At 43.2% G+C, this 17,357-nt stretch overlaps 1 protein-coding gene across 10 annotated transcripts in view; it reads left to right on the forward strand.

The window, feature by feature from the left end:
- Positions 1-2,778: 2,778 nt before the first annotated feature.
- LOC128910705 (transmembrane protein 129) overlaps positions 2,779-17,357 on the forward strand; it is a 28,388-nt gene continuing 13,809 nt past the window's right edge. For 4 of the 10 annotated variants that reach the window (XM_054204276.1, XM_054204277.1, XM_054204279.1 and 1 more), the window contains exon 1: positions 16,844-17,079. In XM_054204276.1, the coding sequence (XP_054060251.1) occupies positions 16,859-17,079 (221 nt within the window). In that variant the 5' untranslated portion in view covers positions 16,844-16,858. Of the gene's footprint in view, positions 3,084-3,742; positions 4,218-6,680; positions 6,841-8,375; positions 8,490-11,736; positions 16,006-16,419; positions 16,593-16,843; positions 17,080-17,204; positions 17,273-17,357 lie in introns of those variants that run through there. The other 6 variants (XM_054204286.1, XM_054204282.1, XM_054204283.1 and 3 more) reach the window with 6 other exon arrangements.

Below are 17,357 nucleotides of genomic sequence, written 5' to 3' on the forward strand. Positions count from 1 at the left end.
CTCGGTCTTGGGGCCATTTCTGTTTAACATCTTTATTGATGATCTTGATAAGGACATAGAGTGTATCATCAGCAAGTTTGCAGATGACACGAAGCTAAGCAGGAGTGTTGATCTGCATGAGGATAGGGAGGCTCTACAGAGAGACTTGGATAGATTGGACCGATGGGCCAATGCTGATGGAATGAGCTTCAACAAGGCCAAGTGCCGGGTCCTGCACTTGGGCCACAACAGCCCCATGCATTGCTACAGGCTTGGGGAAGTGTGGCTGGAGAGCTGCCTGGCAGAAAAGGACCTGGGGGTTCTAATTGACACGCGGCTGAACATGAGCCAGCAGTGTGCCCAGGTGGCCAAGAGGGCCAATGGCATCCTGGCTTGTATTAGAAATAGTGTGACCAGCAGAAGGAGGGAGGTGATTGTCCCCCTGTACTCAGCACTGGTGAGGCCACACCTTGAGTATTGTGTCCAGTTCTGGGCACCTCAATACAAGAGAGATATCGAGGTGCTGGAGCGAGTGCAGAGGAGGGCAACGAAGCTGGTGAAGGGCCTGGAGAATAAATCTTATGAGGAGCGATTGAAGGAGCTGGGACTGTTTAGTTTGAGGAAGAGGAGGCTGAGGGGAGACCGCATCACTCTCTACAACTACTTGAAAGGACACTGTAGAGAGGTTGGTGCTGGTCTCTTCTCACAGGTAATTAGCGATAGAACAAGAGGGAATGGGTTCAAGCTGCAGCAGGGTAGGTTTAGGCTGGACATTAGGAAAAAATTCTTCACAGAAAGAGTGGTCAGACACTGGAATAGGCTGCCCAGGGAGGTGGTGGAGTCGCCATCCCTGAATGTGTTTAAGAGCCGTTTAGATGTGGTGTTAAGGGATATGGTGTAGGGGAGAACTTTGTAGAGTGGACGGTTGGACTCGATGATCCCAAGGGTCTTTTCCAACCTAAATGATTCTATGATTCTAACTGTGTGAAGTGTCCGTGGTGTTACTGCTAGCCCAAGGTCAGACTCCTACAGGACTTGGGTCTCTGGGGGCAGAGGCTTGTGTCTGCAAATCCTGAGGTAAATAATTCCGCCCTTTGATATGAAATCTTAGAAAAGCAAATTCTCAGTACCCAAAATCCTTTTGCCATGGAAGGAGTGAAGTAAGAGGGCAGGGACAAAGCGCTGGAGGCCCAGATGGATTTTTATGGACCCCAGTGTACTTCCTGGGCATCAGCCCCTCCATCGCCTGGCTGTGGCCAGGGGAAGGCCAGGCAGGCACTTACCCGTTCTCACTGCTCAGTGCCACACACACACGGATTTACACACAAAGCAAAACTGTACAAGAATTTGAGATGTGAACCCAAATGTTCTCCTTGTAGGTACCTGCTATGGAGGAATTGGGACTGAGGCTGATGTTCACCAGGCTTTGTAAAAGGGGTCAAATATAAATAAATCTGGAGTGTCTCCTGAAATTCAGTCCCGTGGTGAGTTTATGAAATACTGTTGATACCATTAGGACTCTTTAAAGGAAACGAAAGCTGCTGGTAGAGAACTTAGTGCAGAATCAGATCCAAAGCTGGCAAGCTTTTGGAAGAAGAAGGTCCACATTTAAATTCATGTTTCATTCAGAGCTCCGTGTTGCTAAATAAATCCACATGAACTTCCATGATCTTCAGGACTTTTGCATAACTGTCCCGTGTAGCTGTTGGAGCATTTTGCATCTCTTCCCCCTTCGCAACAGAAACTCGTCAGTGCCCTGTAGTCCCAAATACATCCACATCTCAGTTATTCTGTTTCAACAATCTTCTGAATAAAACCACAGAAAGAAAACTTGCTGCTTCACAACCTGATTTTTATTATTGAACTCCACGGTCCATTCCGCAAATTAAAACAGTCCTTACAGTTGAGTCATTAGACAGCAACAATGAAATGATTGTTAAAAGAATAAACTTGCAAACAATGATGTCTTTTAGAATGAAATATGATGCCTGTAATCCGAGCATAATTTTACTGATGCCTCTGTCTTACTGAAGAGTCACTAAACCACCGTGAATTCCTGATCTCCATCAACAACAGTGACACATCGGCCATCTGCCAGCATGAGATCTCACATTCCAGGGGCAGCATTTCCTATTTACTCAGCTCCCCATCGGTAGCCGCAGACAACATCGTGCATTGCTTTTTCTGCCGCGCTTCTCCAACTGTGCGATTTCCCCTTTCTCTAAAACAGACAAATATTGCAGTTTAGGGTTATTACAGGGTGCAAACAGGTGTTTTGTTGCATTCTGAGAGAAATGGCAATTGATGTGGCTGTTATTTGTATTTCAGTAGTAACCGGAGATCCCAGTCCGGCCTCTCTCTTTGCTGTGCTTGGGAGTGTACAAAGATATCTGATAATCTGACTCATTTTAAGGCCTTTTAAGACCATACCTCCCTGTCTTGACCATTCTTTGAAGAAAATACTACATAGAATACACCAGGAAAAACAAAGTTTTTTCAGACCCTGAAGCACCACAGGCCATTTCCCTGCTTCAGAAGGATGCCGCCCTCGCCCAACAGAGCCCTTTTAAGTTCGGAATGTTTATTTTGCCAGGCCTTCTACAAGTTTATGAAGCGTGAGGCCACGGGGAGGGTCGGTTACCGGCAGACACCAGCCCTGGCCGGCTCTGGGGAGCCAGGGGCTGAGTCAGCTATTCGGTAGCCAGCTGGAGCGCGGCGCTGGCCACCGCGGGATGGCAGGGCCGCCGCTTTGCACTGAGAGCGCCGCGCCTCCACCCCGCCGCCGGCTCCGCCCCAGCGGAACCGCCCCGTCCGGGAACTACCGCTCCCAGGGAGCCGCGGGTCGGGCCGGGCCGTGCCGTGCCGCGGCGGGAGCGGGCCCTGCCCGGCGGGGCGCAGCATGGAGAGCCCGGCGGTGACCTTCACGCTGGCCTACCTGGTGTTCGCCGTCTGCTTCGTCTTCCCCCCCGACGAGGTGCGCTCGGCCGGGCTGACGGTGCAGAGCCTGCTGGCCGCCTGGCTGGGCAGCGAGGACGCGGCCTTCGTGCAGTATCACCTGCGGCGCAGCACCGGCACGCTGCTGGCCCACTCCCTCCTGCCCCTGGGTGAGCCCCGGACGGCGGGAGGGCTCGCGGGGGGGAGGGTCGCCACGGGCGAGTCACCGCCGGGGGGACTGGGGGGGGATGGCAGCCCTCAGCCTGGCGAGTGTGAAAGGCAAACCCGCCGCCGGGGTGACCCTCGGCTGGGTGGGAGCAAAGGGGGTTTCTCGCCCGTGGCCGTGGGTCAGGGGTACGCAGGTGTAGGGGAATCAGGTGGTGCGATACATCTTGGAAATAGAGTGTTTTAGTATCGCTGAAGCTTCTTTGGAGTGTGCGCCCTGAGCTTTGTAACTAGTTGGCCGCATCTACAATGCATGCAATCACATGCAATTACAAAGGAATGGCATTTTATTTAACCAGAGAATTCAAATCAGCTTCGTTCAGCCATATAATTGTGCTAAAAGCAAGTGTCATCTTACAGGTAATTTTATTTAACTTGCAATGCATATCAGCTTCATTTAGCTACATAATTCTGTTAAAAATCAGTGGCAGGTAAGAATTTACCTCAGATTGCTTAGGACAAGAGGTTTGAATTTGAGTTACCATCTGGAAGTACGATAGCTCTCCAGGAGGTGAGCTCACTACTTAGATAACTATATGAGTCAGGGGTATGTGTTTATGCATGTACTTAATTGCTTCCTGAAAGTGAGTCTTTTTCCTTGCAGGTTATTACCTTGGTATGTGCTTTGCTGCACCTGAAAAACATCTTTGTTTTTTCTACCTGGCTTCAAAAGGATGGAAAACTTTCTTCTTCTTCGCTGTTCTCTTGCCAGCAGTCACCAGTGCCCTGGCATATTACTGGTCACGGAAAGGTTGGAATAATCATCCGTTAGCCCGAATGCTTGCTCTTCATGCTCTCCCGCAGTCGGGTTGGAGGGCGGTAGCTTCTTCCATCAACATGGAATTTAGGAGAATCGACAAATTTGCTACCGGAGCCCCAGGAGCAAGGGTGATTGTTACGGACACGTGGGTGATTAAAGTGACCACCTACTGTTTACATGTTGCCCAGCAGCAGGACATTCATTTGACGGTGACAGACTCCAGACAGCATGAACTCACCCCAGACTCGAATGTGCCTGTGCAGTTCCTCACCATCCGTGTTGCCAGTATTAATCCCTACGTAAAGGCATTTGATATCCGGTAAAACAACTACCCTGTTGTGTTGTATATACTGTTTGATGATGCTAATAGAGTGCTTTTATGGCAGCTCTGAAGACTCTTTGGGTCTTGTCCCTTCCGTTTTTCTCCCTGCCTGGTGTTCAGGGATGCTGTATGCACTGTTCAGCCGTGCAGTGCAGTGGAGAAAGGTTGTTTAGAAAGATTCATACACCTACAGTATTGAATGCGCAGTGGTTAAACAGAGGGACTGCCCTCTTTGATCCATTCTTAGGAAGAAGATTGTGCTGGATGCAGAAAAAAGTAACTGGAGAAACTTAGGTGAAAGATGGAGATCAGGAATGGAAGGGAGAAACTTTGGTCTTCCAAATTTTGGGGGAGGAGAAATAGTTATTTTTCTAAAACTGGCTGTTGTTCACCCATGACTTTTTTTTTCCCCCCCCGTCTTCTGCTCAGGGCTCATAATTTTGTCACTGCTCAGAAGAGTTCTCACTGAGCTACTGCAAGCTAACTGCCCTTAAACCAAGGAAGTAATTTTGGTCCATTTCTGATTTGTGTGGCTTTGTAGCAGTAAATCATAGCAAATATGCTGTGAACTGTTAGGGCTTGTTTTCCAAGGGCCCGTGCTATTTTTTTCAGCAGTCTTTCTGTGTAGCTAGGCAAAAGTACAAGTTCTGCAGAAACCTGTGACACTGATTAGAATGGTGCTAAAGTCTTTTTTGTTGTTGTGTCATTAAAAGGAGTACACAAAGCCATGCTAGTGCTTCTAAAACTGTGTATTTGAAAAGGCATTTGAGAAGGTCTATCTGCTGCACATTTGTATGTCAGCAGCATTTATTTACTAGGTAGTTAAAAGCAGGCAGATCACCATACTGGTAGGTGAGCAGAGGGGTCCTGGCAAGCACGAAGAAGGCATAGAGGTGATTGTGTTAGATATCCAGGTGAACAGAGCTTAGAACAAGAGGTTAATTAAGGTAAGCATGACAATCCTAAGAAAAGAGGAGACTTTTATAGACAGACCTGTGAGAGTGGTGACCAAATAAGTATTAAAAAACTAATGATTTTCTTCTGTAATTGCCTCAGTGACAGAGTGATAAAACTACATCCCCAGCTGAGAAAATCATGGCTTGTTTGGGAATTCCTTTTAGGGGAAAAAAAATCCAAACCCCAAAATTTTATTTTGTGGCTAAACTGAACATCACTGAGAAGAGTTTTTAAAAGTTCTTTTAATAAGATGTGTCAGAAATAACAAATCTCTGCTAAATACAGGATTTAAGAAAAGGGCCATAGGACAAAATTCCCCTATTACCCTATTAAGGATGTAGGATCATTGTATATATCCAGAATCAGAATTATGAGTAGTTTCTGGTAGAAAAATGCTTTTGTGTAGGTAGGCCACATTTCCCTGTGTGTTGAAGGTGAATTTTTCTTCTGGATACAAAGGTTGCTGTTACTTGCACAGATAGTATCTCTTAGCAAACAGCCTTATCCTATAATAGTTAAAACAATGGAGACCACTAGGAGCTAAAGCTAAGCCAGCGTTTCATCGCACTGGGCTCCAGGAAGTCAGCAAGTGGTAGGAAGAATGAGGAATTTCAGGGCGATGTTCCCAGGGCTTCTCCATGAAAGCTGTTTAATGAGTGGAAACATCAAGCTGGGGAGTTCTGAATCTACAGTTCAGAACTGTTATGGTAGAAAGGGGTAACAGCAGTAATGTGTCACTACAGGATCTGCACAGGGTCTCATGTGCCACTTGAGGTCTGTGGGCCTGACCTAGAGAGACTTACTTTAGCAGAAACAACCTAGTGTGAAACACAGCTTGTTACAGCCTTAAATCAAAGTGTAAGTCCCATTCAGCAGCTGTTTGTAACCTTTGTGAAATCTCATGTTTTATCTAAAATTGTATCATAAAATCACAGAAATTGATACTGATTGACATTCTTCTAATATTTATATGTACTATATCACCATGTGCTACATGCCACATGATATAATTCTAATTTCTGTCCTCAGGAATTTATAAACTAGAACTTAGATATGGTGTAAGTAAATAGGCACTAAAAAGGTGGACAGAAATTGTGCATGCAGTAATTAATGTATTAAGTTATTAATTATTATGTATTACTGTATGAAGTTACTAAGTTAATGCATGATTTATGTACCTGTATTGCTTTTGTTCATGCTGATAACTTTGAAAGCATTCCATTATTTTTGTGTGATGTTTCAGCTACTCTGGCATATCCTGTCGTCAATCTGACACAGAAATGGAGGGCAGCGTTTTCCGTTATCTAAGTTGTGTCAAAACCAACAACAACTAAAGAGCAAAAGAAAACTAAATGCTCAGTGTGTATTTATTCTGACTAGTATGTATCAACCTAAATACGTTCTCTGTGAATTCACTTCTCTGGTGTTAACCTCTGCAACGTGCTACCAAGGTATTTGAATGCATAATCAAGGTAACATTTTGTTCTATCTTTTCTTCTCCAGGTTGAACTCCACAGAGTATGGGGAGCTCCGAGAAAAGCTCCGTGCTCCCATCAGCAATGCAGCTAATGTTGTGATCCATCAAAGCCTTAGTGATTTATTTCTAGAAACCTTTACATCTCTGGTGGAAATTAACCAGACATATTCTGTTCCAAGCACTCAGGTAAGAATTTCTATCCACTGTAATAATTGTTTTTTCAATATAGGTGAGCCTGTGATTACTGTGTAATTGATAACTGTTCGCTTAGGGCTGTCACAGGCAAATGATTAAGAGAAGTCATCATTGTGAGGTTAACCAAAAGGTTTTATTAAACACTGATAAAACAATGATAGAATGAAGATTAACTGATAATTATTAAACAGTAAATAAACAGTATTCAAACAGTAATTAAATGGTAATTACATGGCAGTCAAACACTCTACTACTTACTGCACTTCTAATGATTAAGCTAGTTTGTATACAGTATGCTTTAGATCTAATATAAAATGTCACTTATCTCACTGTAGATAATAGATGCAGGGTGGGCACAGCCATCACACTCCACCCTGCGACTACACTTTACTTCAGAGTGGTGGTACGGTCACCTCTTGCCTCTGTGTTATAAATAGGAGGCTGTAATGGCATCATGTTGTCTACTGCAGGATTAAATGATAAATCCAAAATTTAAAAGGTTAATTATAAGATAGTTCCACACAATGAGATATACTGATCAGGCAAAAAGCAAACTTGAATATATAAAAAGACAATAATAGCAATACAAGCTACCAGAAGGGCAAACATTATTACTACAGGATGTAACATGGCGTTCAATACAGCTGTTTCTGTTGGAGACCACCCTAATAGAGTTTCCCACCAATGGTGGTCCCGATCCTTCTTCACTCTTCCTAGTGTACGGTGTATTTCTTCTCCATCGTGATGTACAGTTATTAATGTGGTTTTGCTTTGTTGTTGTACTTTTTGTAATAAGGCCCGTAAGTCTTTATGTTTCAGTAGCTTCTGAAACAGTATCAAGTTCATTCTGCTGCGGGAAGGGTGAAAGGTCTTTATATGGTTTAGACTGGATATTAGGAAAAAATTTTACACTGAAAGGGTTATTAAGCATTGGAACAGGCTGCTCAGGGAAGTGGTTGAGGCACCATCCCTGGAGGTATTTAAAGGATGGGTAGACGTAGTGCTTAGTGGTATGGTTTAGTGATGGTTTTTGTCAGTGATAGGTTGATGGTTGGACTGGATGATCTGAAAGGTCCCTTCCAACCTAGGCAATTCTATGATTCTGTGATAGGGTGTCGTTTTCCTTTAACAGTGCCTATGAGGTCACTGGAGCTCTGTAATTAAAATCTCATCCAGTAATGCTTACAAAGTTACAAACTCATACATTTGATTGATTGGACACATTACGAGTAAAACTTCTATCAACGAGTCTTCACAAAGTGTTCTTATACAGATTAGTGCACATGGACAGTTGTACCCTTTTCAGGGACCATGATGGGTTAAATATGACTGTTCTGTACCTTTAATAGCATAGGGTCCAATCACAGAAATATGTAGCTCGGTCGGTTGTGGGACTAACAGAGTAGAGAGTAGGTTGATAGGTAGTAGGAGGTAGTTGTTGGTGTAGTGTGAGGTCTGTAACCAGATGTTGCTGTGACCTTTAAGGATAGTCCACTTTCATGCTCTCTCCTTTTATCTGTCCACAGGCACACTGCTTCTATAGTTGTGTCATTAAAGAGGAAACTAAGTATACAATCTGGGCGTGAGGCACAGCCTAATCTGCTTTTTCATCGAGTTTGATTTATCTTCCTGACCATCATGTAGGTGTTTGTCTTTGAATAATTTATCACATTACATTCAGTAGAGCTTCTGTCACCTGGTGTAGCAGAAGTAAGGTGACTCTTACTTGCTTTTACAATTGTGTGATTACAAGTGATGGTCATTATTAGGTTTTGTGTTGGGTCTTCCAATATTCCTGTACTTCCATCAATTTTAAACACGTGTGATGCAGAATGTATTACAGTTACTGTATTGATTAGCACAAGTAAAAGAAGTGAGGACCACCACTCTGTGTGCTTGGCTTGTCGAGGCGTAAATCGAATCTGGTCCATGTTTGTGATGATTACTGCTGCGAGAAGGATGAATATTTCTCTGATGATCAATCAGAGCCGCTGCTGAAAGACCAGCAAAATAAAACCAGACCTGGTATTCCTTAAAGGAGACCAGGCTTTTGTAGTAGATATTGCAGTTAGGTGTGAGAACAAACTAACATCTCTGGTGGACGCAGCAGCTGAGAAAGTAAGTAAAAAAAAAAAATAAAAATTGACACATTGAAGATAAAATCCAGGAACTGACAAATGCCACTTATGTCATGTTTATAGGATTTCCTTTAGGAGCATGTGGTAAGTGGTATGAAGGCAATTATGAGTTGTTAAAAGAACTAGGGTGCTCTCAGGTGCTATTTAGTTCAGTAGATACTTTACATATATTTGTTGGCCAGATACAGTCTGTTTTAAAATCCTTATGTATTAATGATTTGTAATTGTTAGAACTAACGAATTGTCAATTGATTGTGCATGAATGGATTAAACAGTAATTATTAAACAATTATTATTAACCAGTAATCGAACAGTAGTTAAACAGCAGTCAAACACTCTACTGCTTACTGCATTTCTAATAGCTAAGCTAGCTTGTATACGATATGCTTTATATCTGATATAAAATGTCACTTACCTCACTGCAGAAAACAGATTCCGGGTAAGGGATCTCTAGACCTTGAGGAGTAATCATGTAAGGTATCCTACCCAAGGGGAGATCACTGCCGTGCAGGAGAGCTCAACAGGCCTGGGGGGGACTAGGGTATTTATAGCATAAAGTGCTTGACTCGCAGTCAGACTCCCCTTTGGTGAGGGTGTGCAGCTGTAGCGGTTTTAGTTTTGCTAAGTTCTATCTCAGGCTGGCATCGTTAGCTCCTGATAAGACATAGCCTGAATTCTTTAACTTCCTGAGCAGGTATGGCTTCGCACAGTTTCTCAAGGTCTGCCCAGCAGGGGTGACACCAGTCAGGCCTCCTCATCAGTGATGCCTGGACCAAAGTGCTGTTTGCTCAGTCAGGGTGGGCGCAGCCGTCCCAAGGGCTCACCTTCCATTTCAGTAAATACGTAATAAATGTAGTTCTGGCTGTTTCTTCTGTTTCTTCTATGAGGAAACAAACTGTATTGTGAGCATTACGTTTTTGAGACATGAGAAACAGCACAGTGGAAGAAAGTCCCCTATACTAATTTCCATAAAAAACTATGTTTGAAAACATCTGGAAATGATGAGGTTGCATTTCCAGAAAGTTTCTGGGGACCTAGAGTCACAGCTGTTGTTAGTGTTCTTTGGGCAGTTTGCTCCATTACAGCTTGCTTTTCTAGACAGCCAGGTTTTGCTGGATCTTCTGCTGAAATAAATTCATGATTCTTAATTGGGGCTTGTTTTAATTGTAAATAACACCCTGGAGTCCTTCCTTCAGTAATATTCTCAGAGACCTAGTCATTACTGTACTTGCGCTGCAATCAGAAGTGTGACTGGAGCACTGTTCAATGTACCAGAGGTAACTAATTAAACTAGTTCTGGTGACCTTGCAGTGAGTCTGTGTCAGATGTCCCAGCTAATGGGGTGAGTACTTGATATCTTTGGTAGTGTCGTGCAGCTTAGATGCTGTATTCACTGTTCGGTTACGTGAACTAGCTAAAATAAAATTGGATCAGGTAAGTCTGCATATAATGTGTTTGTGCATTCTGATTGCAGTGTATAGCAAAAATAGATGTTCAAAATAAAGAGAAGATACTGTACATCTGAGAGATTTGCTTTCTTGCAGGACTTTTATTTTGTGACATACTTAAGTGTCAGCTAAGTTACTGAATTTTGGTTTGACATTGAGTAATAAATAACACCAGAAATTATGATATGGACATTAAAAATACAATATGGGATTTTTCCCTATTCTGAAGCTCCATGAATAAGCTGAAAAAGTTAGCAAACCTTTCTGTGCTAGAATTTTTCCTGCCTAAAAACTACAATAAGCCCTAATTTCACAAGTTAAAGCTGATACAGCTTCTGAAAGAAGCAGCCCTGCTTCCTGCACTCTCCTCATCCCCTCGTTGACACAAGATTTTGTCTGTGGTGAAGCTAGTTGGCGGAAATAATCGAGGTGAAAAGAGGCAAAGAAAGATGACTAGTTTTCATCTGGATCCGCTCCACAGTCAAGCCACCAGTGTGGGTGAACAAACGCTTGAAGGGAAGAGACGCTGGAGGTGGGAACTAGAGACGACCAAGCAGAGCTGCTTTCTGTCACACCGGTAGCAGTATGAATAGGATTCCGGTGTCCCAGCCTGTCCAGTGTGCTGTCTTTTGAACTTTGTCAAGCTCTTGGAGAGCTTTGGCTAGAAGACACATGGAAAATGCTAATTATTATTAGTTGTAAAACAATTCATAGCAACACGTTCTCCCTGTATGCAACTGCAAGTTCATGTGGCATAATTAACGGTGGGGAAATACCAATTATTCCAAAGATTCCAAGAAAAATTAAGTAAATTTCTGGTCCTTCAAGATGAGTGCCCATTGTGTTCAATAGAGCCCTGATTTCCGCTGTTATTTGTGTCTCCTACTTACAAAGATAGTGTAACAAGTGGTAAGAACTGTTTGCGTTGTTTATTTTCCTTAATTTATATTGGTATGGTTTTTTGTAAAATAGTATGTCTGAATGATAAAGATGGCTGCTTGTTTACCTTGCTCTGGCTGCTGTGCTCTGCAAACAGGTGGAGCTCTTCAGACAGAGAAAGAAGGTTTATTTTCAGTCATTTTTGTTTAATCAGTCTTGTGTAGCAGTTCTGGGCTTTCTGTTTAAAGAGATACTTTGTTGTCATTCATTAGAGGGTGTTCTAATAAAATATGGCTCTGGAGATTGAAAGCATTTGCTGGCTCTGGTGGGGCAGTTCTGCCTCAAAATTTTCTAGAAGCCTTTGAAAAGCAATAACAGAAACCATTCTGTGCAGTTCATAGTTTTGACGTTTTCTCCTTTAGGAGCTGGAGCCGTGCATAGGGTGTATGCAGACTATTGCTAACATCAAGCTCATCAAGAACTGCCAGGAGCCAAACGAAGGGGAGTGCCAGCAATGCTACTGTCGTCCCATGTGGTGCCTCACCTGCATGGGCAAATGGTTTGCCAGCCGACAGGATCAGCAGCACCCAGAGACCTGGCTCTCAAGCCAAGTGCCTTGTCCAACTTGCCGAGCCAAATTTTGCATTTTAGATGTTTGCATAATACGATGAATAACACTTGGGTATGTTTTAACTTTTTAAATTTGAGTGTATTTCGTAATGGGTTTGGTTAAAAGGTCTGTTCAATTCGTTTGAGACTTCACGTTCTAAAGGGGTGCAAAATCCAAAGCTTTCTTTTACAGTGTTGAAAACAGATGTAAATCTTTTCAGTTCCTATCCACTTTTACTAGTATCTTTGGCTTCTATTCACCAGATGTCAGTTTCTGGATTATTATTTTTTAATACATACTGTGCTGTCCTATGTCTTGAATGGAATAAGTGTATCCCTCTATATTTGCAGTACTATTCTCTTTTCAAGTTTTAACGTAGGTTAAATTTTTAAATTTAACTTGGGTTTTGATTCTTGAGTAAAGGGCTAACTAAGAAAATGACTTTGATTAGACTTCATTGATACTTTTGCTCTTCTTTAATCCATTTGTAAATTTCTTACTAATCTTTGCAAGTGTTCACCAAAAAGTAGACCAGTTGTGTTCCTTCTGCTGATCCCTTCCACTTAGAAATGGGATCAGTTTCTGTAGGCTAAGGAATTTAATACTGAAGATGTACAACTCCCATAGGGACCTTTTATTCCATTAATCTGCCTTTAGCTTATTTTTTTTATGGATGTATTTATTTCAAACAACAGAAGGATTCAGAAACATACCCCATTTACCTACACTGCTGATGCTATGCATCATTAAATCTGTTGGGTTTCCAGGACCTATGTTGCTTAGGGTTTCGATGTTCTTTAGGTGCTGGATTATTTTTTATACATTTGAAGGGAGTGCAGCAAGCATGTGAACTGTCTAAATACTCTGCAAGAATGCTCAGCCATTTCAAAGCCTGTGTGCGTTTTCTGAGGGGTAACCTTTCCCCTGACAGAGATGCCAGTATCACAGGGGTACAAGTTGCCATGTTAGAATGATCATCATTAATGAAAGTTCTTCAGGCTTGTGATTCGAAGACTGATCATAAGCAGTATTTGCTCTTTTAATATTCATAGGGTGTTGATGCACACTTCTTGACCTCATCTGCATCAGAATGATTTGTAAATTAAAATCAAAGCATTTTCCATACATTTAAGAGACCTAAGTGTAGTGCTTAGTGTTCTAGGTGTCCATGACACCCTACAATGGACTATTATTTGGCCTACTGCCTGGTGGAAAGCCTTGAGCTGCTGGAGAACGTATGTTTGGGTTCTTACACTGACCTGTGCAATGCAGGTGCTGCGATGTGGGTATTTGCTTGCTTGGGTTGTCCATCTTTAGAGGGGTATTAACCCCAGGCAGACAGGTGGGTCAAATAAGGAGAGAAAGGAAGATTGTAATGCTTTGATGTAGGAGAATAAAAGCTCTAATGCCTCCCACCTGTATGATCAGAAGGATCTTATCAGTAAATCACTTGCATAGATGACATGCCAATGGTTAACTGAAAATGTCTTGATTACCATGACAGGCAGAACTGCTTTGAGACAGAATAGGTGGCAGGATGTTAAAACCAGTAAAATACTGGAATCACAACCATGAAAGATTCCACTAGTCTCAGCCTAGCTACAGGTTGAGTGGTGAAAGCACCGAACTGCACTTAGAGGCAGCCAGCCAGGAAATGGTTACGAATGTCACTGCAAGCCGTATTTTGGAGAGGGATATGGAACTGAGAACAGATTTGACAGCATTATTTGAGAACTAACATATATGCTACGTTGTTGGTGTTGGGTTATTTGTTTGGGCTTTTTTAATAACATGCACTTACTAAAGTCCAAACTATTTGGACAAAAGTCCAAATTGCTTGAGCATATCTCAGTTGTTACGTATACAACATTTACTATGCAATTATCTGTACTACCTATTAATAAGGGTGATTATTCTGTTTTTCGTTACCTATTGTCTCTTTCCCGAAGAGATCTTAAGTGGCCTGTCCCTCTTCATCTGAATAGGATTAAATTGAGTTCATGAGTTTCAGTCAGATTTGTTGACAAGTCTGAAAATTAATAAAAAATCAAGGAGCTGATCAGTGATTGAATTTAAAATATTTTCCAGTACTTCTGTGGGAAAGCTATTTGGATGTTTGAAATGGTCTCTGCAGAGTTTTTTAACCTCTGGAAGATTCGTACAGGGCTGGGTGGTGTCATCTGACATGCACCTCCTCATTACACAGCAGCCTTTACAAATAAGCATTTTGTACCATTTACTTCTGGGAAGTTTACATAATGTGGCACAGATACAAGGGATGTGGTCCCTGAAATAGTTGCAGAAGAGAGGGTAGGATTTTGGAGTTGTGGTTTTGCTACTGACAGTCATTCAACTCTTTTCCTGTTGTGAATAAAAATATTTATTGTAAAGATGTGTGAAGTTAAAATCCTAAAGGCCTTGAGAAACTTAGGTAATAGATACATGTAGTAGCAAATGGTTTTATACAAGAAAAACAGGTCAGTTGCCAATAGTATCTCATGTAATAAGAGCTTTAATTTCCTAACTGCTTGTGCAGTGGGGTTGTTATTTATCTACTTGGAATTGATTGGAAGCTTTCATTTCAGTGGAACTTTGCTGTTATTCATCTTACTTCTTTTGTCAATAAAACAGTATGACAAAGTAACAGTTATAAATGTATAATACTTTTGCATCTTTTAATGGTAGTGCTCTATGCACAGAAGTGCCTCTTAGAAAACTTAGTAATAATTACCAAAATAAAATTATGATTTATGTTAATAATAGTTTCTGGCTTAAATTCCTTAAACAACCATTTATTTTCGAAGTTTAAATTCTTAAAGTAATTTGGCATGCCTCCAAAGTTTGTAAGCTTCTTAAAGGCCGTGTTAGAGAACCAACTTGTTAAAAATCCGTATGACATATTCTTACAGACAGCAGAAGGAGAAACCGTGACCTCTCCCTGCACAGTCATTTGATATCTTCTTTGTCTTGAATAAATCACTGAACATGAAAATAATAGAGTATAAAAATAGGCATTTGTCTTCGTGATAGCTTCAGGACATCATCCGAAGAACCGCGCTCACGTATAGGGCTGTTTCTAGAGAAGATCTCTGTTTGCAGTAGAAAGAAATACATTGCCTCCCACCCAACCTTGATATGTTTCTTAAACATAAGGGTAGGGCTTAGAATCAGTCTTTTTACAGCACTTTACTTCGTTAATTTTTTTTCTTAGAAATGTGATGCGCTAAAATATTTACTTAAAGAATTTTCTTGAATTATTAGTGATTTAGTGTTACTTTTTTCAGCTGTGTGTATGCTTTTCCACATCACTCATTTCTGGGTAGGCAATGTTAGTAGTCTGAGGTACATTCTTTAAGTGTAACGTCATTACAATAAGACAATCTATATGTGGGTGCACAGTGTCCGTGTAAATACTCCATAGGTATGTATGTGTGTGCAACCCAAATTTCCCTCTGTGCTGCATCTGAATAGTTGTTTCCGAAAACATGGGCTGTGGCTATATGATTTATTTCCACGGCTGTGTTATGTCTGTAATTGTAGCATTCCAGAAAATATTGGCAAAATATGTTATCTGTTGATATTTTAGGTTAACATAGTTTGCTAACCCAAAAAAGGCATTTTATCCAAGCAGGACATATTTTGAATCCGTTATATGAATGCAGTTGTTTACCATGAGGCTTCCCATTAGCTTGAAACTAAAATACCAGGTTACTATGTGATCTCTTCAGTATGTTTATTTTTATTGTGTTGAAACTTGGTAGACTGCAGCTGTGTACCATTCTAGTCAGGCTAAACCTCCGTAAGACATAACTGACTGAAGTTCTGAGTGCCATTTCTTAAGAAATGTTAACTTTGAGGTATTTGAAGAGTTGAGATATATTCAAGGTCTTACATGTGTTACAAAACATTTTCTTCCAAAGATATACCACAGGGTTTGTTATTTTTTTTTTTTTTTTACCTAGGTGGCTTAGCTATTTTAAAACAGTAGTATTTGGATAGCCTTTAAGGAAAAGGCTTAATGAATACATGTAGTTAATCTTAAAACTCTTTGAAGAGCTGAATAAAAATACAGTTGATTTTATGTAAGACTTCTGGTTTTCATTTTAAAGTTGTGTTTACCAGTTAAGACTTGGCAGGGGTGGAAATCAGCCTGACTTACCCTTATACAGCGTTCTAACTGAGAACGTGTGAACACAAAGAGGGCTTAAGTTCTCCTGAAGGTGCACCTGGTAATTCCTTCTTTGATGAATTTTCCTACTCTAACCTGAATGCAGAGGGCTGCATAAATGAAAGGAGGTATGTAAAAAATATGTATGTATCGCAGGGGAAAAAACCCAAACAAGAAAACAACAACTGCTTTTTGGGGGGGAAGGAGTGCCAGTGGATGTCATGAAATCAGCACGGGCGACGACTAGAAATTTGATTTTCCAGGGGAGACATTGTAATGCCGAGGTGCCCTGTATAAACCAGATTTTTTTGTTGCGGCATTGCTTAGGTACGTTCACAAGCGCAGGAAACAGAGGAAGGTCGTGCATTCCCGTAGCGGTATGAAATGTGGGACCCGTTTCTCTGGAGCGCACCAGCCCCCTCTGCCAAGCTAACGTCGCTCACCACGTCTCGCAGACGACGAGCTTGGCCAAGCCCGAATGAGGGAGGCTGATGCCTGAGGTAACGCTAACGCTCCCGTGCCGGGGTCGGGCTGTCGCCGGCGGAGCGGGCATGTGGCGAGGGGGAGGCCGTGAGGGCAGCCGCCCCCTGCCGCCTCACGGCAGCGCGTTCCGCAGGATCCGACGCCTTCCCCCCGCCCTCCCTCACCGGCTTTTTAGCAGGAGCGACATCTTTTACCCGCCGCCGCCATGCTAAACTAACGCTCTGGCCCCACGGTCCTCTCCCGGCGGCGGCACCATGACGCCTCCTCACGGGTCTTTCTGCGCATGCGCAGCGGCCGCGCAGAGCACCCCCCCGGGCAGGGATGCCGCGCATGCGCGCTGCTTCCGGTGCCGCCCCCTTCCGGGAGGAAGGGTGGTGCCTGCGCGCTGCCTGGCGCCGCACGGCGGGCGCAGCCATGTTGGGTGGCGGCGGCGGAGGTGCTGGTCGCCTCACCCATGTTGGGCGGGCAGCGGGGCCTGCCGCGCCACGGCGGCGGGCAGCGCAGGTGGGAGATGCGGCGGAGGGCCGGGGTGGCTGAGGAGAGGATGGGGTGTTGCTCCCTCTGTAGAGCTGCCGGTGCTCCGGTGTGTGGGCGGGCGGGGGGTGTGGCGCTGTCTGCCCTCGCTGAGGGCGTCTCCTTGGCGAATGAGGCGGCTCCGCTGTTTTCTGGCAGCGGGGAGTTGGCCTGGGAGTGAGAGGTACGGCGGCGGTGTGTGGGCCCGAGTGGGGTGCCGTGGGTCCGGCTGGGGGCCTAGGGCCTGCCTTGGGACTGGCGCTGGAGCG

The sequence above is a fragment of the Rissa tridactyla genome, chromosome 5 (assembly GCF_028500815.1).
Source record: "Rissa tridactyla isolate bRisTri1 chromosome 5, bRisTri1.patW.cur.20221130, whole genome shotgun sequence".
In the NCBI taxonomy this organism is placed as follows: domain Eukaryota; kingdom Metazoa; phylum Chordata; class Aves; order Charadriiformes; family Laridae; genus Rissa; species Rissa tridactyla.